The 27,707-nt window shown below is 49.9% G+C and overlaps 1 protein-coding gene, 1 non-coding gene and 1 pseudogene across 2 annotated transcripts; 1 reads left to right on the top strand and 2 right to left on the bottom strand.

Annotated features, from left to right (window-relative positions):
• Positions 1–191: 191 nt before the first annotated feature.
• On the bottom strand, positions 192–11,828 carry LOC135268119 (NUT family member 2G-like; annotated as a pseudogene).
• LOC135272997 (isoleucine--tRNA ligase, cytoplasmic-like) lies at positions 6,172–27,190 on the top strand. Its single transcript, XM_064371807.1, has 9 exons — positions 6,172–7,162; positions 8,386–8,515; positions 9,739–9,857; positions 13,077–13,161; positions 15,644–15,765; positions 16,220–16,322; positions 16,566–16,649; positions 18,908–19,082; positions 27,006–27,190. Exons 4-9 carry the CDS (start codon positions 13,141–13,143, stop codon positions 27,083–27,085), a joined length of 585 nt encoding a protein of 194 aa, XP_064227877.1. The 5' UTR covers positions 6,172–7,162; positions 8,386–8,515; positions 9,739–9,857; positions 13,077–13,140; the 3' UTR covers positions 27,086–27,190.
• LOC135273002 (U7 small nuclear RNA) lies at positions 24,656–24,717 on the bottom strand. Its single transcript, XR_010340903.1, has one exon. It is a non-coding gene; the product is annotated as a U7 small nuclear RNA (small nuclear RNA).
• Positions 27,191–27,707: the final 517 nt, after the last annotated feature.

The raw sequence follows: 27,707 nt of genomic DNA, 5'->3' as shown, positions 1-27,707 counted from the left end.
TCCAGTTCAGCCACCGTCTCCCTCCCCTCCCTCCCGCCCCTTCCCTCCCCCACCCTCCCCCATCATGCTAAGGCCCAGCAAGATCAGCCCTAGGGGAGAAGTCTTTGCTGTGAGGCACCTGATGCCCTGAGGGTCCGAGAGTTGAGAGCCCCACCCTTGGGGATTGGCACCAGAGAGCCTGCCCTGTCCCTCTACTGGCTATAATGCTGCATTTTCTTCCTCTTAGAAAGCAAGGCGTCACCCTTTCTCTTTTTAGACTGTGAGGGGCCACCCAGCCCCCAAGCCAGGGATTGCGTCCCAGAGACTCTGAGCCCAGGCCCTAGGTCGGGCGTCTGAACAGCAGGGGATAGGCCTCTGAAGAGAGCTCGCTTCTTGGACTTGGTGGCAGGAGCCGGTGCTGGGCTGAGGTCTCTTCTCTTTGCAGATTGGGACTGAAGAGCTCCCTGGGGTTCCCGCCCTTCTAGGCTGAGAAGGCCCAAGGCAGGGACAGGGCTCTGGGACAGCTTCCAGGGCTGCAGCGTGTAGTTGGTACCCACGGCAGAAACCATACCGGGGATTTCCCTCTCCTCCTCAATTGACCCCTTAGACAGCCTGCATGACTCCTTGACAGGAGAGGCTCCAGGGAGACCCCAGGTGTCCTTGGTCCCCACGCCTGGGCAGGTTGGTCTGTGGTCCTGGGGAGGATAGGGCGCTTCTGGGCTGAGAAGGCCCGAGGCAGGGACAGGGCTCTGGGACAGCTTCCAGGGCCGCAGCCTGTAGTTGGTACCCATGGCAGAAACCATACCGGAGATTTCCCTCTCCTTCTCACTTGACCTCTTAGCCTGCATGACTCCTTGACAGGAGAGGCACCAGGGAGACCCCAGGTATCCATGGTCCCCACGCCTGGGCAGGTGGGTCTATGGTCCTGGGGAGGAGAGTCTGGCCGGGCAGCCCTCAGCCAGCGGGAATCCAGTCTCTCCAAAACCACAATGGGATTTTTGGACCTGGCCGTCCCAGTGCACACCCTGCCTTGTCCCTGAGGGTCCCGGGAAGCCGTCTGGGGGATGGGTCTGTGATCCTGGGAAGGAGAGTTTGTCCAGGCAGCCCTCAGCCTGCGAGAATCCAGCCTCTCCAGAAGCACAACAGGGTTTTTGGACCTGGCCATCCCAGTGCACACTCTGCCTTGTCCCTGAGGGTCCTGGCAGCCGTCTGGGGTGGGCAGGTTTCCATGCTGACCCCTTGTTGGGGGCCAGGCACATCTCTCTCTGCTCCTTGGCCCACTGCAGACTTAGAAGAGATTGAGCCCAGCTGGGTGGTGCCATGACTAGGGACTGCCCTCTCACACCGTTCCTCCTTCAAGGATAGGAGGCGCTTCTCTGCTACCTGCGGGAGGAAAGGGGGAACTTACTGGCGCTGCCTCAAGTGTGAACAGGGCCCAGGGTGGTGGAGACCAAGGCAGTTGGGCAGCAGGCAGGGAAGCCTGAGGCAGCTGGGCTTCCTGTGAAAGACAGAGGGTGTGGCTCTGCTGGGCATCCCGCTGGGCCTCACTGCAGTTTGCATCCTGACTCCCCTCCCTGGCTCCTCTCCATCCTGCTCCATCGGAACCTGCACCTCCCCACCTCGGAGTGGCTCCCCAAGAAGCTGAGCATCCTCCGCAGGGTGGGGTGGACAATCAGGTGGGACTTCTGTGCCGGGTCCCTCCTGCCCCCAGGGTACCTGGGTTCCCCTCCCTCCCTGCTCTACCTGGGCAAGGGTGAGTCCTTCCTCCTGCTCCACCTCCTGGCTTAGGGCCAAGAAATCCATGTGTGTATCTGGGGAAAGCAGTTCTTCCAGGAATCGGGGGTGAATGACGGCCTCCACCTGGAAACAGAAGGAAGACAGTGTGAGCTTCCTGGGCAGGGAGTAACCTGGAGCCAAGGACACCTGGAGGAGATGGAGAAAGCAGTGAGCGCCCCATCCCCACCCTTCTGGAACTGTTTCATATCATGGCGACCACCAGCTCCACACACAGACCACAGACCTGGGAGCATACACACATGCAGACAGAGACACACAAACCACACACAGACACACAAAGAGACCCACATACGATACAGGAACATAGACACAAGTAACACACACACTCCACACTCACACCCACACCGACACAGAGTAACCAATCACAGATACAAAGACACAGACAGAATCACATACACAGACAGTCAAATCGACGGCAACACACACACCCATCTACTGCGGAGGAGCTAAGGAACAGAGCTTAATTCCAAGGACCTGTGAGTGCCACCCCCTCGAATTCTGCAGACTCCAGCACTTCAGGCTAGCCCACCTTGGTGATGAAGTCTCTCTGGGAACACAGATTGTCAATGTAGCTCAGGACACCTGGGTCTAGAAGCATCCTGTCCCCTTCCTGCTTCACTTCGCCCTCTTCCCATTCTCCGTTGAGCTCCCCCATGGCCCCAACGGGAGGCCCCAGCAGCTCCTGCACGATGTCCACATACTCCTGCACCACTTCGGGGGGATCTCCTCGGGGGCCTTGGTCTCCGCTGGCTGCTGCGGCCTGGGTGATGTCAGGTGGGCCTTGGTCTCCGCTGGCCTCTGGGGCCTGGGTGGTGGCAGGCAGGCAGGTGGGGCCTTGGGGCCGGCCTTGCTGGGAAGGTACACTGAGGCAGGGAGGGAGGAGGATGGGCGTGGTGAGGGCTGCTCCTCCTGCTTGCATCACACAGGGGAGGGCAGGGCTCAGGGACCTGAAGTGGGTCCCAGCTGGGTCAGGACCACCTGAACCACAGCGCCCCTGGAAGAGACGCCACAGGAGGGGCACATGTGAGACAGCATCCTTTTGGAGGAAGCTTGGAGTCACTGATATGCTGAGTACTCCACCCGCTCATCCCTGCTTCCTGGGCAGATTGTTGAGTTTTGGAATGGCGAGGGGAGAGAGTAGCTAGGAAACCTGACCAGGTGAATACCCACTGCATGAGCACGGGCCGCCCAGCCCCCCAGCTCCCCTGAGCTGTCTTGTTGGAAGGAACAAATCCCTCTCTTGAAGGGAGGCATGGGGTGTGGGGCCAGTGGCCTCCCTTGGCCCCTCTGGGCTTTGCCGTGGCTCCTGTGGGAATGTGGGAAGCCATACCTGGCTGCTTGACCACCTCAGGGGCCGATGGTCCCTGAGGTTCAAGCCTCGGCAGGGCTGGAGGAGGCAGGCACTGGGGCCCCTTCATCCACTGCGACTTCTGAATCTGCATCTCCTCCTCAGCCTCAAACTCCAGGAACCTGGGGTGAAGAAGGTGTAGGCCGTCCTGAGAGGGTCCAGGTCCTCTGCCCCCAGGACCAGGCAGCAGCCGATGGCAGGGATGAGAAGGCATGCCTCAGGCAGGCTGTCCGGGCCCTCCCTGGGGCCCGTCGCCCAGTCCCAGAGGGAACTTACTCCCAGAGTTCTGGGCTCTCCCTCCCTCACCCGGCCCCTGCAGAGCCCATGGCATCAACAGGGCTTTCTGACTTAAGTCGGGGCCACGAGGCCCAGGAGGGCACCAGGAGTGGGGTTTATGGCAGAAGGCGTCCATGATGTTGCCCAGTTGCATGAGTCCTGAGGTTGGGACTGTGGGTCCCTGAAGGATAACCCAGGAAGATGAAGCATGGGAGACCCCGGTCGGGAGGAAGCAAAAGCTGGGCACAAAAGACAGGGCCCCTTTCCCCTGAGGCTGCTGTCTTTCTGTCTTAAAGGAGGGGACTACGAGGAGCAAAGGCAGGCAGGCCAGAGATGGGTCTCATGGTGTCCTGGACGCAGGTCTCCCCTGACCCAGCGCAGGTTTCTCCAATCCTGGCCAGGCTGGGATGGGTGAAAACAGACTTCTGGCCACTGCTGTTAGGAGAGTGCACCCTGCTCTGTCTATAGTCCCCAGCGCCCCTTCTCCCCATCCTCACAGCTGGCGGTGATCTCCTTTGGGCTGTGATGCTGGCTCCTCCCTCCCTGACCCTTAGTGTCAGGCAGGGGTTGGCCCGAGGCCAAGCAGGGCGTGGCTTCCCACCAGGGCAGGATAGAGACCCCAGAGCACTCCAGGAGGGAGGAGCAGCTTCCTGAGGGAGCCAGGGGCCCAGGAGGGCCTGCGTTTGTCCACACCCTCCTCATGCTCCACACTGAGAAGCCACCATGGCCATCCGGCTTCTGTCATCCTCTCTCACCCTGCCATGTGGGCTCTGCCCCTGCACCCCAGACTCACTTTCCCGCCATCTCGTAGTAGATCATCCGGTCAAAGTTGCTCGTGTGCTGCCATTCCTGCACGGCCCGCCACAGTCCCTTCTCCAGGATCATGGTGGGCTTCCGCCGGGCCAGGGATCTGAGAACTGGGCTGTAAGGCAGTGCAGTCAGTCCCAGTCCATAAGCCCACCCTCCATCCCAAGCCCACTGGTCCCAACACCCGGCCCCTGTCCCCCCCCCCACACATGTCCTGCCATCTGTCCCTGTCCTGTTCTCCCCGACGTGGGCAGGATATGCCCCCAAGATCAGTCATCAACACAAGCCACCGGCTGGTCTCTCCAACTGCCCCTCGAGTCCTCAGTGTTACAGTGTTGACAAATGAACTCAGTACTATGGGTGGAACATGAGTGTCCCCAGCATTCCCGTGCTGAAGCCCTAATCCCTGGTGTGTCAGTTCTTGGAGTTAATCAGGATTAGAGCAGGTCATGAGGGTGGGTTCCCATCATGGCATCTGAGCCCCGATAAGGGCAGGAGGAGACACCAGGGCTCTCCCTCTCACCCGCAAGAGGACACAGCCAGAGGCAGCCCTCTCCACCCAGGACACCAATCTGCTGTTGCCTTGATCTGGGACTTCCGATCTCTGGAAGTGGGAGACGTGAATGTGTCCTGATAAAGCACCCAGTCTATAGGATTAGTTATGGCGGAGCCCGAGCTGACTGAGACAGCGCACACACAGAATGACCGGGGAGCGAGGGTTGACATGCAGGTTCCAAGGCCCCAGGACTGAGCATTTAGCCAGCTTCCTGGGGACTCTGGAGCAAGGCAGCCCCTGGGGATGCAGCCTCAGAGTCCTGGAGACGAGTAGAAACCAGAACCAAAGCAGAACGGCATCGAAGCCCACTCCACGCCAAGCCTGTGAGCCTGGGGCAACTCTACTTCGTGAATCCGGGTCCCCAGTGCACCGGGACTCAGCTCCAAGGGAGAATGCAACCAGTTCCAGGATGCAGGGGCAGCAAGATTTTTTGGGACAAAGATGGGGCCTCCTTACACCTACACCCTGGGCAGGGGACTTGCCTAGGGGAGTGGCCAGTGTGTTGCCCGGTGGATGTGCTCAAGCTCCCGTGGAGTACGGGTTTGCTCATCAGCGGGGGACACAGGGTCACAGAGGCACCGCAGGATGGAGAGAGGCAGGACTGGGACTGAATCGACAAACTCTCAGATGCTGGCATTGCTGCCTCAGTCACCACAGTCCATGGCCCTGGGCTGCTGGGCTCATGGTGCACTCAGAGCCATCACTGGAGCCCGTGGCTTTGGGGAACACTGTCCTAGATAGCCTAGTCCTGATAATGATAGCAGTAGGGACAGTAATCATTAACAGTTATCATGTAACGTGTCCCAGCATGTGCTGGGCACTGTGCTGTGTGCCTCATGTGTGACCTCAAGTCACCTCTTCACCATCCTCTGAATGAAGCATCGTCGTCCCTTTTTCTAGAAGGGATCGAGCACAAAGCTGCAAATACCTGCCCAGTAAGGATTGGCTGGACTCATGGGACAGTGAGGGGCAGGTGAGATGAGGCCCCTGAGAGTCTGTCCTGAGCGGCAGCCAGATGAATGTTCCTGAAAATGTGCCCTTCCATAGCTCAACCTGTCGCCTTCAAGACTACCCTGCAAGCTCCCCTGAACAGCGTGACCTCCCGTCCATCCAGCAGTCTCTTTATAAAAGGGTGAGCTGCAGGGTGAGCTCTGGTGCCCCGAGGACACTCACATGAAGAAACAGGAAAGCGCTTCCATGTCCGGACTCTGGGGAAGGTGCCTCTGGGCCAGGTGCTTGTAGTGCTGCCAGAGTCGGAAGTTCTCATACACGCTCTGGGGATTGCAGGAGTTGTCCGGCGGGGCCTTCACCTGGGAGGGAGCCAGGCTGCCCTCTCCATGAGCCCCTTGTGACCATGGACAAGCATTCCCTGGAGCCATGATGGGGCCCGGCTGGGGAGCAGGTGGTGGTGCTGGAGGAGGAAGGCCCTGGGACCAGCCTCTGTCACAGGCCTGGGTGCCCCCAACGACGTGGGCAGCTGCCAGGGTTCGGGGAAGTGGACATGCCACTCCCTCACAGATGGCACCTGGAGCCTGCCAGACGAGGGGGGTCTGAGGTAGGACCAAGGTCTGTGCCTGAGGGGCCTTCACAGGCCCCACTTCTGTCTTCATCTGGACAAGGACGTTGGAAGCCCCGGCCCAATTCAGGCCTTGGCCATCCTGTCCTGCCACCAGAGGGGTCCTGGGGAAGGCAGACAGCACCGGAGGGCCGCCTGGAGGAACCACTGCAGTCACGAGGGGCGGCCCATCTGCTGGGCCAGGAGCAGGTGTGGCGAAGGACAGAGCCGTGAACACTGGCATGGAGGTGCCAGGGTTCTTGGTGACACCCGGTTCCAGCTCTGGGCATGCTGTGGAGACGAAGGAAAGAGGTGAATGAGCTGGGGTCTCCAGGTCCGCCCTAGTCACTGGGGAATCAGAGGGGTGTCCTACAGCTGAGGGCATGTGACAGGGAAACTGCAGCTTGCAAGTGTCCCTGATTGTGCATCGCATGCTCTGTTCCTCCATAGGAGGGTCCCTTCACTAGAGAGCCTGGCAGTTAACCAAGATTGCACTACTGCATTCTAGCCTGGGTGACAGAGCAAGACTCCATGTTGAAAAAGAAACAATGAAAGAAAACCACTGGATGGAAATCTCTCCCAAGCCAGCACCCCGTGAACCCTGAAGATAACCCATACGCATCACACCCAGTGTGCAAGTGATTGTTCTGGCACCATGCCCCGCAAGTGCTAAACATGGGTCAGAGTCAGGCGACACTTTCCTCAGTGCTCGGTGGTCCTGGCTGCCACTCAGGAAGCTCTGTTCCCAGGGAGCAGGTCTGAGAAGCAGTGGTGGAGTTCCCTGAGATACTGTCACTGCGCAGCCAGCAAGAGCGGCACACGATCAGAACACAGCCAGCAAGCGGTGAGCAGTGGGGCTGTCGGGGGAGGTGTCTGGGGATTTTCACAGCTGCTGGTCATGTTACAGTAGGTCGTGGGACAACGAGCCCATCTCTGGTCCTTTTCCTTTGAGCTCCCAATAACTGAATATAGTGACCAACCAAGAACCAGAGGTTCTTGGGCCACAGGCCAGTTGTGGCAAAGTTGTCTGGAGCTCATCCCTGTTCGCTAGGACTTCATGCAGTCTCCAGTCAAGGGGAACAGGGATACAGCACATGCACCTCATCAGTCAGGACACACATCCTAACTTGAATAATAATAATAAGAGGACCATCTTCCTATTTGTGTGCTACTCTCCTTCCTCTACTGAAAAGGAAACCAGTCTTTCCAGACCTTTCCACTGAGAACCAGCAAGAGTCCACACCTGTCCCCTGTTCATGAGGTAGTAGACATGGAATAGAGGCAAATTGTTCATCTCCACTGAAACGCAAAGTGCAGAGGACAGGCCATGAGCTAGCAGACAAGAGGAAGTGGGTCTGAAGCCCTGCGCTTCCACAAAAGGATGAACAATTCAGAACAACCTGGGAAGCCCGGGCCGTGTTGCCTGAACTTCCCCACTGACCCCACCGCTGTTAAAGCCAACAGCTACCTGAACTGACTGAGAAGCCACCTCTGGGGAGCGAGCTGAGAGGCTGCGGCAGTTACAGTAGCCCCAGGCTCGCCCACCCAGAGGCTGTCACTGCATGCTCTGTCACAGCCATCACACCCAACAGTCGTCTCTGGCTGAGACTTCTCCTCCTCACTCCTCCCTAAGATCTAGAAAAGTCCAGTCCAAATCCCTCTGAACACTATGGAAGGGCACCTTCCAGGTGCCCGAAGACATAACACAGGGCTCAGGCTTGCCCGCCATCTTCATTGGGCCACCAGCACAACACGATCCCACCACTCCCTACAAACACACGGTGACGTGACCTGTCCCCTTCTAGAAAGAATCAGTACATCCACTCCATCCTTTCCCCTACACGGGGTATTCTCCCAGGCATCTTGGTCCACCTCCAAGGAGCCGTCCTCCCTAACCACAGACTCAGCGTGCCATGGCCCTCTCCAGGTGTGATGTCTTTGGGGACATCCAGTGCTCCCTCCCTCCTCGACACTAGCCCTATCAACTGTCCCTGGGGCAGTGTCAAATTTGAATTCCCAAGGATTTGAAACGTGACAGAGACTTGGATAATACCCCTGTCCCTACAGACTCACCTCCATTTGAAGCCATCCCCTCAGGCTGGGTGCTGATCACCGCTGTCTGACAGTTTCCACAATGAGAAAAGTCAAGAGCAGGACCCAGAGAGTGACCTGCCTCAACAGATTCTCCTGAGTTCAGGTAGGTCCGGTAAAATTTGAAAGTCAAACAGTTTAGAACATAGGACCCCAGACATTCTGCAGAGGGGGAGGGGCAGTGCAGCAGGTACTGGAAGGGGTGGGGGACATTCTGTGAAGGGCTCCAGCCAATAGGAAAGAACTGAGGTTCCCTTCCAGCTGGAGGGCAGCAGCGCAGACTGTGTGCACCTCTTTAGGCAACTCTTTTTTGAGACGGAGTTTCTCTCTTGTTACCCAGGCTGGAGTGCAATGACGCAATCTCGGCTCACCGCAACCTCCTCCTCCTAGGTTCAGGCAATTATCCTGCCTCAGCCTCCTGAGTAGCTGGGATTACAGGCACGCGCCACTATGCCCAGCTAATTTTCTTTTTGTATTTTTAGTAGAGACGGGGTTTCACCATGTTGACCAGGATGGTCTCGATCTCTTGATCTCGTGATCCACCCTACTCGGCCTCCCAAAGTGCTGGGATTACTTTTTGACTGTCTTTCTGGCTCACAGCACAAAGCTTCAACCTGATGTCCCCTTTACTTCCATTCTTTGTCACCAGACCTACTTTTGTCCCCCTCAACCCATGCTCCTTCCCACTTGGGTTCTTTCCCACTCTTGATGAATCTGAACAGGGGCTGCACTTCCTAAACACAATTTAGAACACTTCCTAAGAACCCTTGTGTTTGTCAGACGATCCACGTCTGGATCCTCTGCCTGATTCAGGTGGAAAGCCTCAGTCTGGGAAAGAGTGGCTATGCGGCCAGAAAGCCTTTCATTTTGTTTCCCAGCATATTGCGCTGGTATTAAGCGTTTATTTTTTATCTTTTAAATGATTTTAATTTAACCAAGCAATACTTTTGCATGGTTCCAAATTCAAATTGTGCACAGTGGAATAGGCAGTGACCAGTCTAGACAATTTTACTGTCCTTCCTTCCTGAGGTTTAAAGTAACTAAACCCTGCACTTTCTGACGAGGTTTTAGAATATCTCTCAATTCTTAATTACTGTTTGGTGCAGAGAAGTAATGTTTTCCTAAACTCTCTTCGGTTCTCTCAAAAACATAATTGAGGACTTAATGTCCTACGTTGGTGCTTGTCTTGAAAATATTGCTGAAAATCAGAAATTCACATTGCCAGCAGTGTTTGGGATTCTTTTTGTTTGTTTAAGTGATTTTAAAAGTTTATCTCCTTATCGTACCTTACCCCAATGTGCAAGTGTTTTACTGATTGTTCATTCCTAGGAAGAAGAGATAGTATTTCTCTACAATGAGAACAGTTAGAAAAAGCCCCAACATTACAGACCAGTGGATCCTGTCCTTCATGCAGTCTCTCATTGGCTTCTTTGAGACTAAAATGGCAGGTGAGTCTCTCTTGGTCTGTCCTCCCAGATCTACTCTCTTTGTAACTGCCCTTTTGGTATGTATCTGTCTATAAACATAGTGGAAATATTGAGAGATACAGAAGATTAAATAATTGCTTCCTTTCACCTCTCAAATGTAGTTCTGTTAAGGCTTGTTAATTGTTGGGATGTCCTTGTTTCAAGGCCCTGGGGAATTCTGACCTGGCTTGGTGGCTCACACTTGTAATCCCCAGCATTTTGGGAGGCTGAGGCAGGCAGATCACCTGAGGTCAGGTGTTCCAGACCAGCCTGGCCAACATTGGTGAAACCCCGTCTCTACTAAAAATATATTAAAGAAAAAGTTAGCTTGCCATATAGGCGGGCACGTGTAATCCCCAGCTACTCAGGAGGCTGAGGCAGGAGAATCGCTTGAACCTGGGAGGCGGAGGCTGCAGTGAATCGAGATTGCACCACTGCCTGGGTAACAAGAGCAAAACTCCATCTCAAAAAAAAAAAAAAAAAAAAAAAGCACTGAGCAATTCTGTCTTTAGGGGGTGTCCTGGCGAGCTCAACCCTCCACAGAAGAGCTTTGGAGTTCGATAGCTGTGAGTTCAAAGCCCAGCTCTACCACTTGTTCCCAGTCCAGAGAGTTGCCTAAAGTCTGACCATCAGTTTCTTTTTTTTTATTTCTTTCTTTTTTTTTTTTTTAATTTTTATGGGTACATAGATTTATATATTTATGGGGTATATGAGATATTTTTAGACAGGCATACAATGTGTAATAATCACATCAGGGTAAATGTGGTATCTGTCACCTCAAGCATTTATTGTATCTTTAAACATCCCAGTTATACCCTTTTAGTTGTTTATAAATGTGCAAGAAATTATTGTTGACTGTAATCACCCCATTGTGCCATCAGATGCTACTCATTCATTCTATCTTGACCTTCAGTGTCTTTACCTGCAAAATGCCCAGTACTGTTTGTAAGGCTTAAGTAGAGATGATTTACATAAAGTAGCTGGCAGATAATAGGTACTCGATAAATAATACTTGTTATTATTACATTTATAACTTATTTTTAGGTCTATTACTGAATACTTCCCATGTTTTCTAGAAAAATTAGAAAAGTCAGAAGAGCAGTAATGAAATGGACGTATTGCTATATTTCTATTAACTAACAACAGTAAGTTTGTTAGGTAATTTTATAGAGATTCAAAACTACATTATGTTGAGTTCCTCAGGGTTTCAGATAGTTACAACCATAGGTCCAGGTGAGACATCTGGGACACCTCAGACAATCAGTTAAAGTGGGCAGGCAGAGGCCCTGGGTCACAGTGAGGATGAAAGAGGGTAAGGCAAATCCATCCTCACAGGACCCTGTAGATCCTGCTTCTGTTGGGCAGAGCAGCGGCCACCACAGACCTGGGATTCACCGTTAACCTATATATTGGCACATGCCACTCCCTGGAAAAGGCAGTACTGCCCCACATAGCACTAAAGACTGTTAATCAGTCACCCTAAAGGATTTGTCCACCTTGTTAAACATGTAGAAGGATCGTGACAGTCCAGCTGTTGCCCAGATGGACATGGATGAAGATGGAAGTGAGTGTGAGGCTGATTCCTGCCCTGAGGAGGGCAGCACTGGGAGTCCAGTACACTCTGTGCAGACTGCTCACAACTGTGTCTACTTTTCCCTCCTGAGTGATATGAGTGGGTGGGAAATGGGATTGTTGCCCGGAGCAGCTGCCGTAACCTGGTGCAGCTGGGTCTGGAGAGTTTGCACCCTGACTGGGGCCTCATCTGCCTGGAAACTAGAGATCAGCAGCCACGTTGTGTGGGTCATATTTAAGTCCCAGCTCTGCCAGCCTGTCAGCTTCGTGCCCTCCACTCCCTCAGCAGCACTGTGGGTTTGAGAGGACTTGGCTCACAGGGTGGCGGTGGCCTGGGTAGTGGCTGCTGCTGCTGCCCCCGTATGTTGTATGTTCATCCATTGCATGTGGGGTTCATTATTCCCTCAGAGTTGAAACAAGAATATAGAAAACCTGAGCTCCCTAGAAGGTAAAAAGTGGTGTGAACCCTAGAAATCATTTAGACAGACCTCAGTCACTGAAATCACCTGTTGAGGAAAGTGTGATCAGCTAACGACTCTGGCCTGGGGCTCAGCCCACTGGCACCCGAGTTCTGGTCTTCGTGAACAGCAGCAGAGAGCAGCTCTGCCCCTTGCAACTTCTCATCTCTTTAGCTTAGACCAGAAGCCTCATTAAAACTCCCTGGATTCTTTTCATTATCATAAACTGTGTTTGTTTCTAAGTGTTGCTCGTTTGGTGTTTGTTTTTATGCAACAGAATATTAATTTAAAGGGGAGGTGAATGAGAATCCTTAAAATAAGCCTTGCCTCAGACACGACTGGCTAAACATCCTTTCTTTCCTGCTTGACCTCTGAGTTTCTCAGGGAACCCTTCAAATCCTCCTAATTCCTCAAGACCTTCACTACCTCTTGCTGTTTTTACTTGACTATTTTAATACTTAGAAAGCAAGTTATATTTTATTCCTATCCTATGCCAGTTTCTCAGCTGCAGCACTATGGACAGTTTGGGCCAGATCATCCTCTGTGGTGGGGCTGTGCTGTGCGTTATAAGATGTTGAGCACCATCTCTGGGGTCTACCCATTAGATTTCAATAGCACCACACTACCTGCCAAGTTGTAGCAAGCAAAATGTTTCTTAAAACACTGACACATGTTCCCCGCAGGGCAAAATTGCTTTTGTTTGAGAATCACTGGCCTATGCTATGCCTTTTAGCATCTGATTTGAGCTTTTTGTATGTCTTTTAGTTGCTGTACAATGTACTACAATAGAAAGGAGTTGGGCATTGTTGATGCTGCCAAATTGCACAACTCCCTGTAAACGGTATTTGCTACACTTGTGTTGTGGGCAGCCTTGGACTTTGATCCACACATACTGGAGTTTTTGGCTTTTTTCACTGACCAGTGGAAATTCACATGTGGCTCATAGTGTGGTTTTTATGTGTGCATCACAAAACACCTTGACTGCCATGTAGCACATCCTCAACAGATGGCCGTTATGTGATTGCTTCATTTTGGTTCTTTTCTCCTTGGTAAGTGGAGGCCCTTGGATAGAAGAGGCAGCCCATTCTTTGTTGTATCCAGCCCTCTCCCCACCCCAGGTGCCTGGTACTCACTCGCTGCCTCATTGACTTGTCTTACTTTTTGCTTATAGGCTTTACACTGTGGTGCCTCGCCTTGTCAAGTTTGTAGATACTCTTACCAATTGGTATGTTAGAATGAACCACAGAAGATTAAAGGTAAGCGCAGTCTGCTGTTGAGAAAAGCAAAAAGCACATGAAGTTTGAGAGTAGAAGAAATACGAGAATAGCCCAAAGGGAAAGGAACATTTTCAGATGCTCTCAGTTTTTGAAGCTATGTTTTTCTTCTCTTTTTACATTGCATTTTAACTATATTTGTCATTTGAGGCATAGGGATCTATAAGTTCTAAAAAATTTTTGGATTTTTTTTTCACAATACAATTATGTATATATATTGGAAGGGGAATGTCAGGGCACAAACAGGGCTAAACCGAGCAGACCTCTTAACATTTGAAATAAAATCATGCAAATATTTTATTAAAATATTGGCAGGTATGGCTTTAATATTGAGAGGGATACCGCCTTCCATTTACCACAAGGGAGTCGGTTATTTGGCTGTGGACAGAGCTCCTGTGTAGCTGTTGGGGGTTTAGGATGAGCAGAGCATAGGTCCTGGTCTCAGGACTTAAGCAGGGTACATAAATAACAGTGATGTGTAACAGGGAGAGCGAAGTCTCTACCGTAGGCCCAGTAAAGGCTCCCACCCCCCATTAGTCATGTCTTTTTTTTTTTTTTTTTTTTTTGAAACAGAGTTTCACTCTTGTCTCCCAGGCTGGAGTACAGTGGCAGGATCTCAACTCACTGCAACTTCTACCTCCCGGGTTCAAGTGATTGTCCTGCCTCAGTCCCCTGAGGAGCTGAGATTACAAGTGTATGCCACCACACTCAGCTAATTTTTGTATTTTTAGTAGAGACAGGTTTCACCATGTTGGCTAGGCTGGCCTTGAACTCCTGACTTTAGGTGATCCACCTACCTCAGCCTCTCAAAGCACTGGTATTACAGGCATGAGCCACCGCACGCAGCCAGTCGTGGCTTAAAATGCATTAATATTCAAACCCTGCAACACAACTATAATTTCGTTTTTGTGCAGGTGTCTCTCACACACACATATCTAGGACATATGCTAAGATGTGTATAGTAGTTATCTCTGGATAACTTATTCATGGTAGAAATTTTTTCATTATCTTCGTTTTTGCTACAATGAATTAGTTTTTTTAAATACACAGTATATACTTTTTTAACATAAAATATCTTATTTAAAGGCACTTTAAAGTTTTCAGTTAGCAGCTGTTTCTGTCTGTTGTGGGTAGATCCATTCTGCCCTCAGCCTTTTGGTCCTACAGTCAGGCTTTACTTTCCTATCGGCTTGCCTCAGGTGGGGATAGTAGGACAGCAGCTGCACATCCTGGCCAGGCTTTCTGCACTGCTCTGCAGGGCCACCCTAGACAGCCTGTGGTCGTGGCCCTTTCTTCCTGCTCTGCCTCGTGTTCTGGCTGTGTACTGCATGCTCTTTGAGGGTTGCCTCTTTTTAATCAACTTATTTTTTTAATGATAAACACTTATTTTAGCAGTTCAAAGTTTATGTTTCCTTTTTATTCATTAGGGTGAAACTGGGATGGAAGATTGTGTCATTGTCCTAGAAACCTTGTTTAGTGTTCTGCTTTCTCTTTGCAGACTTGTAGTAAGATGGTTGACTTCTCTCTAGTACCCTTTGGCCTGTGTGCCGCCTTCGGTACCCACTTGCTGCAGCGTCCTCCTTTTATATCTATTCTCTATTATTCCACCAAAAGCAGAAATAGATGTTTTATAACAGCTTATAGCTGTAGTTTCTTTTCAGAAATCTTAACTAGCTTATACATGTTAAGTAAGGACTAAGAAATACTGGATTTTTTCCTTCCAATCTCTGGTAGTATAGTGTAGTCAGGGCCCTTGGCTCGGGAAGGAGGATCTACAGTGCGAAGTAAGACATACCTCATCTTAATGTGGATTGGCATAATTGCAAATAATGGGGAAGTTCTTTAGCTAATACCTGTCCTAGCAGATATATCACAAAAAATACTTTGACTTAGCATTGGGAGGAAAATGTGCAAGTAATTGTTTGATATATGTTCCTATCAGTTCAAATATTAGTTAAATAATGTAAAAGTGGAAAGCCTTCAACTTTCTTTTTATCCTGTTTCTGCTACTCTATATGTTATAAGGCTCCTATTTATTCCTTAACTGAAGGAAAATCTGCTTTGTACAAGGTCCTGTGCCTGATCCTCTCCATACCTCATCTCATCACCTTCATCCCATGAAGCAGGGGGTGTGTTCCTCAGTTTGCAGATGAGGTTTCTGAGGTTTGGGACAGTCAGTCCTCTGTGCATATTGACTTGGCTGATATATCATTAGGTGCTCCTGTTTCTATTTTAGACATCCTTCAGAATTCTTGAGATGCTTTGGGTTTTTCTGGCTCCAGTCCTACAACTATGCTTCAGGGCTGTGAGGCCATTTCTCATTCATAGGGCATGTTTTGTAACCTCATGCCCATTTCAGTGCATATTACTGTGTCGCTAACATGTTTAGCTGTTTCTCAGTATAAATGAGGTCAGTTGTTGATGACTGCATATGACTGACATGACGTCCTGTGTCTTCATACAGGCTCCCTACACGCCTTTTCTCACTGAATTGATGTACCAGAATCTGAAGGTGCTGATTGACCCTGTTTCTGTTCAAGACAAGGACACACACAGCATCCACTACCTCATGCTGCCCCGTGTTCGGTAGGAATCAAATAGAAATAAGTCTCACCTGTGCCAAGGAGGGAGAGTTGCTCAAGCATTTGGGGGAGAGGAGGCATTTCCCTGTTCCAGCTCCCTCTGTGCCCTGCCTCCCACCCTGGCCCCCAGCTGACATGAACCCCTCCTCAGGCTGCATGATGGGGCCCACGTTGGTACATGGTAGCAGGGATGCTTGGTATGGAACCCCGTTGTAGAGCTGCAGCATGTGGGGTGATGGGGGCCCTTTGGGGAGGTGCCGTGTGCTGAGGCAGGCTCAGGCTGCTGCCTCCTTCTCTGTCCCCCAGGTGGGCACTGCGCTGCCCTTCCCCCAGTGCCTCATCAGGAGGGCCTGGCCACACTTCTGTAGCCTGACCCTCTTCCTCACGTAAGCATGCCTGATGTCTTGAATTTTCCTTTTAAATCTAATCGCTTTCATATTCCTACCTCTACCACTCAGAGAAGAATTGATTGATAAGAAAACAGAGAGTGCAATATCTCAGATACAGTCTGTGATTGAACTTGAGCCAGTGATCAGAGACCGCAAAACTATTCCCATAAAGGTTTGAAATTTTACTTCTATTTTACATGGCACCGATCTAAATATTTAAGTCTTCGGGGTGTTTTCTTAATATAGAGAGCTTACAGCAATGGCCTTTTTTCTTTTCTACAGTGAGGGTGTGAATGACTTAGTACTAGTCCAGCCTGACTAGTCTAGAGCTTGAGGTTCAAATAAACATTTAATATTTTTCTGCAGTCTAGAGGACTGGCTGCTGAGTGACCTTCCCCCTCCCTTTTCCTCCTAGTATCCTTTGAAAGAAATTGTGGTTATCCATCAAGATCCAGAAGCTCTTAAAGATATCAAGTCTTTGGAGAAGTATGTCATTGAGGTGAGATGGATGATTTGTCTGTTTTGGGTACAAATAGACCTCCCTTGAGAACATTATTTTGATGAATAATCTTCAATAAAGTACATATTGACTGTATAATTTATTTTCATTAGTATATTCATAAAAAATTTAACAATCCATCATATTTTACACTGTGCTTGGAATCAGCACAAATTTTATATAATTCTTTTAAAAATATTTCAAGATCAATGAATTTTTTTTTTACCTATCAGCTATCATCTTTATTTGCATCTCTTCTGTGTTGAAGTACTTTTTTTTTTCCTTTCTTTTTTTTATGACAGAGTCTCACTGTCACCCAGGCTGGAGTGCAGTGGTGCATTACCACAACCTCCACCTCCCAAGTCCAAGCGATTCTCCTACCTCAGCCTCCTGAGTATCTGGGACTACAGGCACTGCTACCGTACCCGGCTGACGTTTGTATTTTTAGTAGAGGTGGAGTGTAATCATGTTGGCCAGTCTTAAAACTCCTGATCTCAAGTGATTTGCTCGCCTTGACCTCCCAAAGTGCTGGGATTACAGGCATGAGCCCCACTTTGCCAGGCCTTCTGAAGTACTTTTTGATAACTACCAAAGAAACTTTGTTCCTCCAAATTATACAAGTGACAGGTGCCCTCGCTTTGGTTATAAATAGTCAAGGCACTAGCGTAGTGAGCTTCTTTCCACTCCATCTCTCCTGGAGTCTCACTTCCTGACTGCTTCATAATTTATATAATTACTCTTCTGTTTGAAATTTAGGTTTCTGGTAACAAACAAAAGCTATATGTGTACATATATGCATATATCACTGTATGGATATTGGGTAGATACCAGAAGTGGAGTTTTGGGGTCAAAGTTTAAATTACAGTGTCAGTTGTCTTCCTAAACATCTTTATTCCATGGTTTTTACAAAATGAATAACATTTTACCTCATCTTCTTTATGATGATAGAAAACATGTTTTTTTTTAAATTTCATTGTTTATTCTTTTCACAGGTAATATTTAAAATCATTATTGTAGAAAATATCAATTTCTGTATTTGGTTTTCAGTTGCTTGAGAATCCCAGAGAAATACTAGAAACTAAAAGTTAGATTGTAAATTCTGAAATTAGTGCCTGTGGTTATGCATAAAATAGGATTTTTTTTTTTTTTTTTTTTTGAGGCAGGGTCTCATTCTGTCACCCAGGCTGGAGTGCAGTGATGTGATCTTGGCTCACTACAACCTCCATCTCCTGGGCTCGGGCACTCCTCCCACCTCAGTCTCCCAGAGAGCTGAGATTAGGCATAGTAGTATAGGCTTTTGTACAGATGGGGTTTTACCATGTTACCCGGGCCAGTCTCCAACTCCTGAGCTCAAGCAGTCCTCCCACCTCGGCCTCCTGAAGTGCTGGGATTACAGGTGTGCGCCACTGGAAACATTTTAAATAAATTACTTCAGTCACTTAAAATGACATTAATGTAGCTACATATAATGGCAAAACTAAACATTCCATAGTATTTGCTTCAAACTATTGTTCTCATGAGATCTCATTTTCCCATCTACTGTGCCATCACCATCCCTGCTGCATCAGTAATCCTCAGTAGCATGACTGAAGCATGAAGTGTTCTGTTTAACTGATTCATCTGCTTGGTTGATAGTTAACCTTGCAGTACTCTGAAATTGCTTGCACAAAGGTTACCTCTGAGGGATGAAGTTTATATTTCTGGTTCTGGAGTCCTTTTTCTTTTATGCTCAACTGTCTTGGTCGATCTTCATAAGAAACATTTTTTTCTTACCGTACAAGTCACTGGCTTTTAAGCATATTTATAGAATTGTGCAACCATCACCACAGTTTTAGAACATTTTCATTCATCCCGGAAAGAAACCCAGTACTCATTAGCATTCACACACCGTTTTCCCCTCGATACCTGACCACTTCCCGGCATCCACGTACCTATTTGCTGTCTCTGGGTTTGCCTTCTCTGGACATTTCATATTAGTGGAATCGTACAATTTGTAATTTTTATGTCTGGCATATTTCGGCTAGCATAATGTTTTACATTAATTTATGTTGTAGTGTGTATGAGTGCTTCAGTCCTTCATATTGCTAAATATTTCATTGCGTGTGTCTACAGTATTATTTTATCCATTCATGGTTGATGGACACTTGAACTGTTCTTACTTTCTGGCTGATGGGAATAATGTTGCTGTGGACATAGGTTTTTGTGTGAACATATGTTTTCATTTCTCATTTTTGTTTCCTCTTGTGCACTAACTATAGGAATTGAATGTTCGAAAAGTTACACTGTCTGCAGATAAAAAGAAGTATGGCATTCGGCTAAGGGCAGAACCAGATCACATGGTCCTGGGGAAGCATCTGAAGGGAGCCTTTAAGGCAGTGATGACGTCCATCAAGCAGCTGAGCAATGAGGAGCTGGAGCAGTTCCAAAAGACTGGTAGGTGTCTACACAGACAAGGGCACACCGTTCATGTCCTCAGGCTGAGGGATATTTTGTATTTACGTTATTGTTTGACTTTAAAATTACATCCTTTGCTTATATTTTCTTTTTTTTGAGATGGAATCTCACTCTGTCACCCAGCCTGGAGTACAGTGGCACAATCTTAGCTCACTGCAACCTCTGCCTCCCAGGTTCAAGTGATTTTCCTGCCTCAGCCTCCCGAGTAGCTGGAATTACAGGCATGGGCCACCACACCTAGCTAATTTTTATATTTTTAGTAGAGATAGGATTTTGCCATGTTGACTAGGCTGGTCTTGAACTCCTGGTCTTAGGTGATCCGCCTGCCTCAGCCTCCCAAAGTGCTGGGATTACAGGTGTGAACCACCGCACCGAGCCATCCTTTTGTTAAATAAAACTTTTTTTCATGTGCATAAAAATGTTTATTATTATTTTTTTATTTTTATTTTTTCCTTGAGATGGAGTCTCACACTGTTGCCAGGTGTGACAGTGTCATGATCTCTGCTTACTGCAACCTCTACCTCCCAGGTTCAAGCAAATCTCCTTGCCTCAGCCTCCCAAGTAGCTGGGATTACAGGCACCTGCCACCTTGCCCAGCTATTCTTTTTTTTTTTTTTTTTTTTTTTCTATTTTTTTAGTAGAGGCAGGGTTTCACTGTGTTGGCCAGGCTGGTCTTGAACTCCTGATCTTGTGATCTGCCTGCCTCAGCCTTCCAAAGTGCTGGGATTACAGGTGTGAGCCACTGCACCTGGCCATAAATAATTTTTACAATTTAGAAAGAAAATAGCTGGGTACAGTGGCTCACACCTGTAATCCCAGCACTTTGGGAGGCCCAGGTGGGCAGATCACTTGAGATCACTACAAGCGCATATTACGACAGTTAGTCGGGTGTGGTCATATGCACCTGCTATCCCAGTTACTCTGAGAGGCTGAGGTGGGAGGATCCCTGCATCCTAGGATAATTTTTGTCCTTACTCTCATGGTGCTCGCTGACATTAAAGATTTGGGAAAATAATTATGGTTTTGATAAATGCTATAAAGGGAAAATATAGGGTAGTATAAAACATGTATCGGGGTACCTAACCAAATGATGGGATTAGGAAAGTGAAATTAGCACCATCTCGCCACCCCTCTACAGAGCATTTCAGGGTGCCCAAAAATTTGCAGCTCTGCTATGATTAGAATCATAGGTGGTTTGAGTGTGGCTGTCTGACATCCTGTGGCTGTCTGGGGCACAAGCTGTTTATTATTAGGACTTCCTCTGAAGTTGAAAATCATAAGCTGCAAGATATCATTAGAAGAGAGATTTAAGGATTCATAAATCAGATGAGTGGCTAAGGAAATTGGGGGAAATGTCCCTAAGATTCCTCAAATATTTAGATATGATAAAAACATAAGACATTAGCAGCTAGAACTGAAGTTATTTCTAATTACTAATCAACTCAAAATGTTAAAATAGAAAACTTACAAACCTTGAAGTCACAAATATAAATTGTTTCACCAGATAGCCACAGCATCAAAAATTCCTGAAATCAACCTTATTTGAAATTAAAGGCCTAGTTTCTAAATTTTAGTTTCACATGTGGGGAGTGGTCGGGGGGTACTTAGGGACAGGTGGGGATGCCCCTCAGTGCTCAGGGGAGCTGTGGTGTGTTGGAGAGGTCAGGGGTACATGGGGACAGTTGTGGGGACAGGAGGGGATGCCCCTCCATGGTCAGGGGGCCTGGGGTGTGATGGAGGAAGGGGGGGGATGTGGGGGGATGTGGGGACAGGTGTGGGGACGGGAGGTGATGCTCCTCAGTGCTCAGGGGACCTGGGGTGTGATGGAGGGATTGGGGGAATGTGGAGACAGGTGTGGGGACAGGACAGGATGCCCTTCCATGGTCAGGGAAGCTGGGGTGTGATGGAGGGGTTGTGGAGGACATAGGGACAGGTGTGGGGACAGGTGGGGATGCCCCTCATGGTTAGGGGAGCTGGGGTGTGATGGAGGAATTGGGGGGACATGGGGACAGATGTGGGGACAGGAGGGGATGACCCTCATGGTCAGGGGAGCTGGGGTGTGATGCAGGGGTCGGGGGGACATGGGGACAGGTGTGGGGACAGGTGGGAATGCCCCTAAGTGCTAAGGGGACCTGGGGTGTGATGGAGGGGTTGGGGGGGAATGTGGGAACAGGTGTCGGGACAGGAGCGGATGCCGTTCTTTGCTCAAGGGAGCTGGGGTGTGATGGAGGGGTCGGAGGGAAGTGGGGACAGGTGTGGGGACAGGAGGGGATGCCCCTTACGGTCAGGAGAGCTGGGTGTGATGGAGGGGTTGGGAGGATGTGTGGACAGGTGTGGGCACAGGAGGTGATGCCCCTCATGCTCAGGGGAGCTGGGGTGTGATGCAGGGGTCAGGGGGACATGGGGACAGGTGTGGGGACAGGTGGGAATGCCCCTCAGTGCTCAGGGGACCTGGGGTGTGATGGAGGGGTTTGGGGGGACATGGGGACAGCTGTGGGCACAGGAGGGGATGCCCCTCATGCTCAGGGGAGCTGGGGTGTGTTGGAGGCATCTCCAGCCAGAGGGGATGGACAGAGATGGGAGGGAGGGAGTATGGCAGCAGCCGTAGCTGATGGAATGCTCCAGAGGATGAGCCTCTGCCGCTCTGGGCCTGGCCTCTCCTTGGAGACACCGATTTCCTCGAGTCTTCTGACCCAAAAACTATATGAGAGTGCAGTGGCGTGATCTCAGCTCACTGCAACCTCCGCCTCCTGGGTTCCCATGTTTCTCCTGCCTCAGGCTCCAGAGGAGCTGGGCTGATGGGCACTTGCCACCGTTCCCAGCTAATTCCAGCTCGTAGGTAGATTTTAACATTTTCTAACTGGCAATTGGTTATTATTAGACTGGGTGCGGTGGCTTGTGGCCGTAAAGTTTCTGAGGCAGGTCTCAGACAGTTTGGAAAGTGTTTGTTTGTTTTGAGAGGGAGTTTTGCTCTTGTTGCCCAGGCTGGAGTGCAGTGGTGCCATCTCCACTCACCGCAACCTCCGCCTCCCAGGTTCAATCGATCCTCCTGCCTCAGGCTCCTCAGTAGCTGGTGTTACAGGAGTCTGCCACCACACCTGGCTTTTTTTTGTATTTTTTCTTTTAGTAGAGATGGGGTTTCGCCATGTTGGCCAGGCTGCTGTTGAACTACTGACCTCAGGTGATGTGCCCGCCTTGGCCTCCCAAAGTGCTGGGATTACAGGCATGAGCCACTACACCCAGCCTGGAAAGTGTGTTTTGCCAAAGTGGAGGAGTTCGAGGCCAGCCTGGCCAACATGGTGAGACACCAGCACTCCTAAAAATACAAAGAATTAGCTGGAAACAGTGGCATGTGCCTGTAATCCCAGCTACTCAGGAGGCTGAGCAGGAGAATCATCTGAAGGCAGGAGGCAGAGGTTGCAGTGAGCTGAGATCACATCAGCGCATTCAGCCTGGGTGACAGAGGGAGACTCTGTCTCAGAAAAGAAAGAAATGGGACGTCGAGGAAGGGAAGGAGCTCTCACCTCCTGGAGAAGAGGTTACTCACCTCAGCAGACTCCAGACTGCAAACCCACCTTGGGCCCCAAACACAGGGGGAGTTAGGAATTAGTTGCTCTTAGCCAGGTGCAGCTGCTCACGCCTGTAATCCCAGCACTTTGGGAGGCCGAGGCGGGTGGATCACCTGAGGTCAGGAGTTCAAGACCAGCCTGGCCAACACAGTGAAACCCCATCGCAACTAAAAATACAAAATTAGCTGGGCATGGTGGTATGCATCTGTAATCCCAGCTACTCTGGAGGCTGAGGCAGGAGAATCACTTGAACCCAGGAGGTGGAGATTAAAACGCAGGTCTGGCTGGGTGCGGGGGTCTCACGCCCTTAATCCCAACACTTTGGGAGGCTGAGGTGCGTGGATCACTTGAGGTCAGGAGTTTGAGACCAGCCTGGCCAACATGGGGAAACCCTGTCTATACTAAAAATACAAAAATTAGCCAGGCGTGGTGGCAGGCGCCTGTAATCCCAGCTACTCGGGAGTCTGAGGCAGGAGAATCACTTGAACCCGGGAGGCAGAGGTTGCAGTGAGCCGAGATAGCACCATTGCACTCCAGCCTGGGGAACAAGACCAAAACTCCCATCTAAAAACAAACAAACAAACAAAAACCCTTGGTCTCTATAGCCGTTATCTTAATGCAGATATTCCTTTGTACTAATAACAACTCTTTTTTTTGTTGTTAGAGACACTGGGTCCCGCTCTGCCACCCAGACTAATTTTTTGGATTTTTATTAGAAATGGGGGTTTCACTGTGTTGGCCAGGCTGGTCTCAAACTCCTGACCTCAGGTGATCCACCCGCCTCAGCCTCCCAAAGTGCTCGGATTACAGGCGTGAGCACCTGCACCCAGCTAAGAGCAACTAATTCCTAACTCCCCCTGTGTTTGGGGCCCAAGGTGGGTTTGCAGTTTGGAGTCTGCTGAGGTGAGCCTCTTCTCTAGGAGATGGGGGCTCCTTCCCTTCCTCCACGTCCCTTTTTTTTTTTTTTTTTTTTTTTTTGAGACAGAGTCTCCCTCTGTCACCCAGGCTGGAATGCGGTGATGTGATCTCAGCTCACTGCAACCTCTGCCTTCGGGCTTCAAATGATTCTCCTGCCTCAGCCTCCCAAGTAGCTGGGATCACAGGCATGTGCCATGATGCCCGGCTACATTTTGTATTTTTAGTAGAGACGGAGTTTCACCATGTTGGCCAGGCTTGTCTTGAACTCCTGACCTCAGGCCTCGGCCTCTGAAAGTGCTGGGATTACAGGCATGAGCCACTATGCCCTGCCCCTCTGGGTCCCATTTCTGAGAGGAGACCCCAGGTCCATCTGGAACATTCCTCAGATCTGAAACTGTCAACAGGCTAATTTAGTCCTTAAAAATCTTACAGAAAGCCAAGCACAGTGGCTCACGCCTGTAATCCCAGCACTATGGGAGGCCAAGATGGGTGGATCACCTGATGTCGGAAGTGGAAGACCAGCCTGACGAACATGGTGAAACCTCTGTCTACCAAACATACAAAAATTAGCTGGGCGTGGTTGCGTGTGCCTGTAATCTTAGCTACTTGGGAAGCTGAGGCAGGAGAATCGCCTGAACCTGAAGGCAGAGGTTGCAGTGAGCTGAGATTGCACCACTGCACTCCAGCCTGGGCAACAGAACAAGACTGTGTCTCAAAAAGAAAGAAAGAAAGAAAGAGGAAAAAAAAAAAAGTAGGAACAGAATGGCCATTCTCCTGCTGATGGGACAATATCCAGACTCAAATGTGGCTACAGAAGCCATCTTCCTCCTAACTGTTGAAAGCAGAGCTCTCCCATCAGAGAAGTAGCTTAGAGCCTGATTTATTTTAATTTAATTTAATTTAATTTAATTTTATAGAGACGGGTTTCTCCATGTTGGTTAGGTTGGTCTTGAACTCCCGACCTCAGGTGATCTGCCTACCTCGGCATCACAAAATGCTGGGATTACAGGTGTGCGCTACCACGCCTGGCCTTATTTTATTATTATTTTTTTAAATAAATTTTTTAGGGGCTTTCCGGCAAAACACGGAAAGGCTGCTAGACAAATTCTAAAAGAGCTGTAACACTTTTTGTTTTATTTTGAGACAGAATCTCACTCTGTCCCCCAGGCTGGAGTGCAGTGGTGCAATCTCGGCTCACTGCAACCTCCGCCTCCCAGGTTCAAGGCATTCTCCTGCCTCAGCTTCCCGAGTAGCAGGGTCTACAGGCGCCCACCACCACACCCGGCTAATTTTCCTACTTTTAGTAGAGACGGGGTTTCACCATGTTGGCCAGGCTGGTCTCGAACTCTTGACCTCGTGATCCACCCACCACGGCCTCCCAAGGTGCTGGGATGACAGGCGTGAGCCATGGCGTGGCCAGACCCTCCCGTTTAACGGTATGAGAGGGGAATGAAGAGGATGGCAGAGGACTGGCGATGTGTGTTATGAAGAGGATTTCTGTTTCCACTAGGTGGCGCTGTTGGCTTAGAAATACCACGCGCTGGTCAGAGCATGAACAAGTTTAGGTGAAATGACCGGGACGCAGGTGGAGTGGTTTTAAGGAGCAGAGTTTATTAGGCCAGAAAGAAGGAGGGGAGAAGAAAAGAGCTCCTGGCTACAGAGACATAGGGGGATGCTGATAACGAGAAACCCTGGCCAGGTGCGGTGCCTCATGCCTGTCATCCCAGCACTTTGGGAGGCTGAGGTGGGTAGATCACCTGAGGTCACGAGTTCAAGACCAGCCTGGACAACATGGTGCAAAACCTCATTTCTACTAAAAATACAAAAAAATGTAGCCTGGTGTGGTGGTGTGCGCCTGTAATCCCAGCTACTTGGGAGGGTGAGGCAGGAGGATCGCTCGAACCCAAGATCGCGCCACTGCACTCCAGCCTGGGCAGCACAGCGAGATGTCATCTCAAAACAGAACAAAACACAAAAACGTGTTTTCCATGTTGTTGTTTTTTTTCTTGAGACAGAGTCTCACTCCATCACCAGGCGCCAGACTGGAGTACAGTGTTGCGACCTTGGCTCACTGAAATTTCCGCCTCCCGGGTTCAAGCAGTTCTGCCTCAGCCTCCCGAGTAGCTGGGATAACAGGTGCCCACCACCAGGCCCAGCTAAGTTTTTTGTATTTTTAGTAGAGATGGGGTTTCACCATCTTGGCCAGGCTGGTCTCGATCTCTTGACCTCGTGATCTGCCCGCCTCGGCCTCCCAGAGTGCTGGGATGACAGGCGTGAGGCACCGTGCCTGGCCTTGTTTTCCTTGTTATATAAGCCTGGGAAACTTCATCAGATTTCCCACACCAGGGCTCAATACCCCAACAGATGGAGGCGGAGCCCCTGTGGGGGCCAGGCTGGGAGGTGCAGGACCTGGGCCCCTCCCAGGCAGTGCATTACGTGGCTCTGACACACCCAGAATTTAGGCCCCCATGCCTGGTAGACCCCACAGCTGGGAGACCCCACGGAATCACCTGTGGGGACCTTTTCACTGTCCTAGGCTGGAGGGTTTAACGTATGATCTCAGGGTGGGGGCTCCCCAGAAGGCAAGAGACATGCTGCAGTCACCCCAGGAAAGAGGCTTTGTGAACTCCTTGTTGGGGTGGGGTTTGCCCTGGGTGGCTCTGGACCTCTCTCTGTTTCTCTCTCTCTCTCTCTCTTTCAGTTCCATATGCATGGGAAAGAAAGAGAACTCTTCTGCTACACTGTTGGGTTCTGCAACCGGGGCCCTGCAAATTAAACTGTGGGAAGGAAAAAAAATTCCTCCTCAAAGTTTTGTTTCTTGTTTAAGAAAGATTCATAAATGTTAGGAATAATCGTTTTAAACACTTCCTTCAAAAGCCTTCTTGACTTTTTGCTAGAAGCCCTATCCTAAGCAGCTGTTAAGAGATGCCGTGCTCACAGGCACGTAGTACATTCTATGTCCTTGTATTTTAACAGAGATATCTGTGCTGGACGTGCTCACCGGCATGCCCCAGCTCTGCATGGCTTTCACCTGTTTAGAAAAGTTTTAAGTTATCAGCCAGTCGGGTTTTAGTTTAGATGTTGAGGTCTGGCTCCAGCCAACGGAGATGAGACACAGCAGTAAGGACGACCCCAAATGTGTCAGGGATAAATGTGTATGTTTTCCTTTGTTCGTTGTACTCTTCGTGCCACGATGGCTAGTGGGAGTACCCTTTCTGCAGGAACTTAGCTGATTTTTGCATTTTTAGTAGAGATGGGGTTTCAACATCTTGGCCAGGCTGGTCTTGAACTCCTAACTTCATGATCTGCCCACCTCGGCCTCCCAAAGTGCTAGGATAACAGACACGAGCCACTGTGCCTGCCAACAGCACAAATTTCACCACGGAAAACCTCTTTTCCTCTTCTTCTTCCTCAGGTTGCTTCCCGGGGTTCACCTCTGATGGTCGGGCAGGCGAGTGCTCCCAGCAGCTTCTGAGGCCTTCGCTTCAGAAATGAGAATGAGGACTGGATGTCGGCGCTGTGTCCCCAGCTCTGGGATGTGCCCCTCCACCACCTCTCCACCCCAGGTGAGGGTGGGAGGGGCAGGGGCTATTGCCCCTGTGTTCCCCAGTGGAGGTGCCCGCTGTAGGAGCAATCCTGGGTGTAGGGAAATCCCACAAAGCATGCTGATGCGGACACATAATGTGCACAGTGCACACGTGTGTGTATACATACAAAGGCATGGGTGTGCACACGTGCACACCGGTACTCGTGTACACACAGGCATGCACACACATGCACAGGTGCACACATGTACATGCACACACGTATAAACGCACACAGGTATGTGCACACATGCACATAGGTACACATGCACACACACAGGTACATGTGCATAGAAGAATGCACACATATGAGCACACATGTATATACACAGTTGTGCACATATGCACACATATATACACGTACACATATGCACATAGGCATGAGTATCCACACATGCATGCAAGCACACATATGCATGCATGTGCTCATGTACATATGCACACATAAGTATGCACACGTGCACATAGGCACACATGGACATACGTATACACATGCACATAGGCATGAAACATGCACACATGCATACATATGT

Source organism: Aotus nancymaae, unplaced genomic scaffold, assembly GCF_030222135.1.
Source record: "Aotus nancymaae isolate 86718 unplaced genomic scaffold, 86718_ANA_hifiasm-v0.15.2.pri h1tg000174l, whole genome shotgun sequence".
NCBI classification, from domain to species: domain Eukaryota; kingdom Metazoa; phylum Chordata; class Mammalia; order Primates; family Aotidae; genus Aotus; species Aotus nancymaae.
This window is presented reverse-complemented; position numbering and strand designations above follow the sequence as displayed.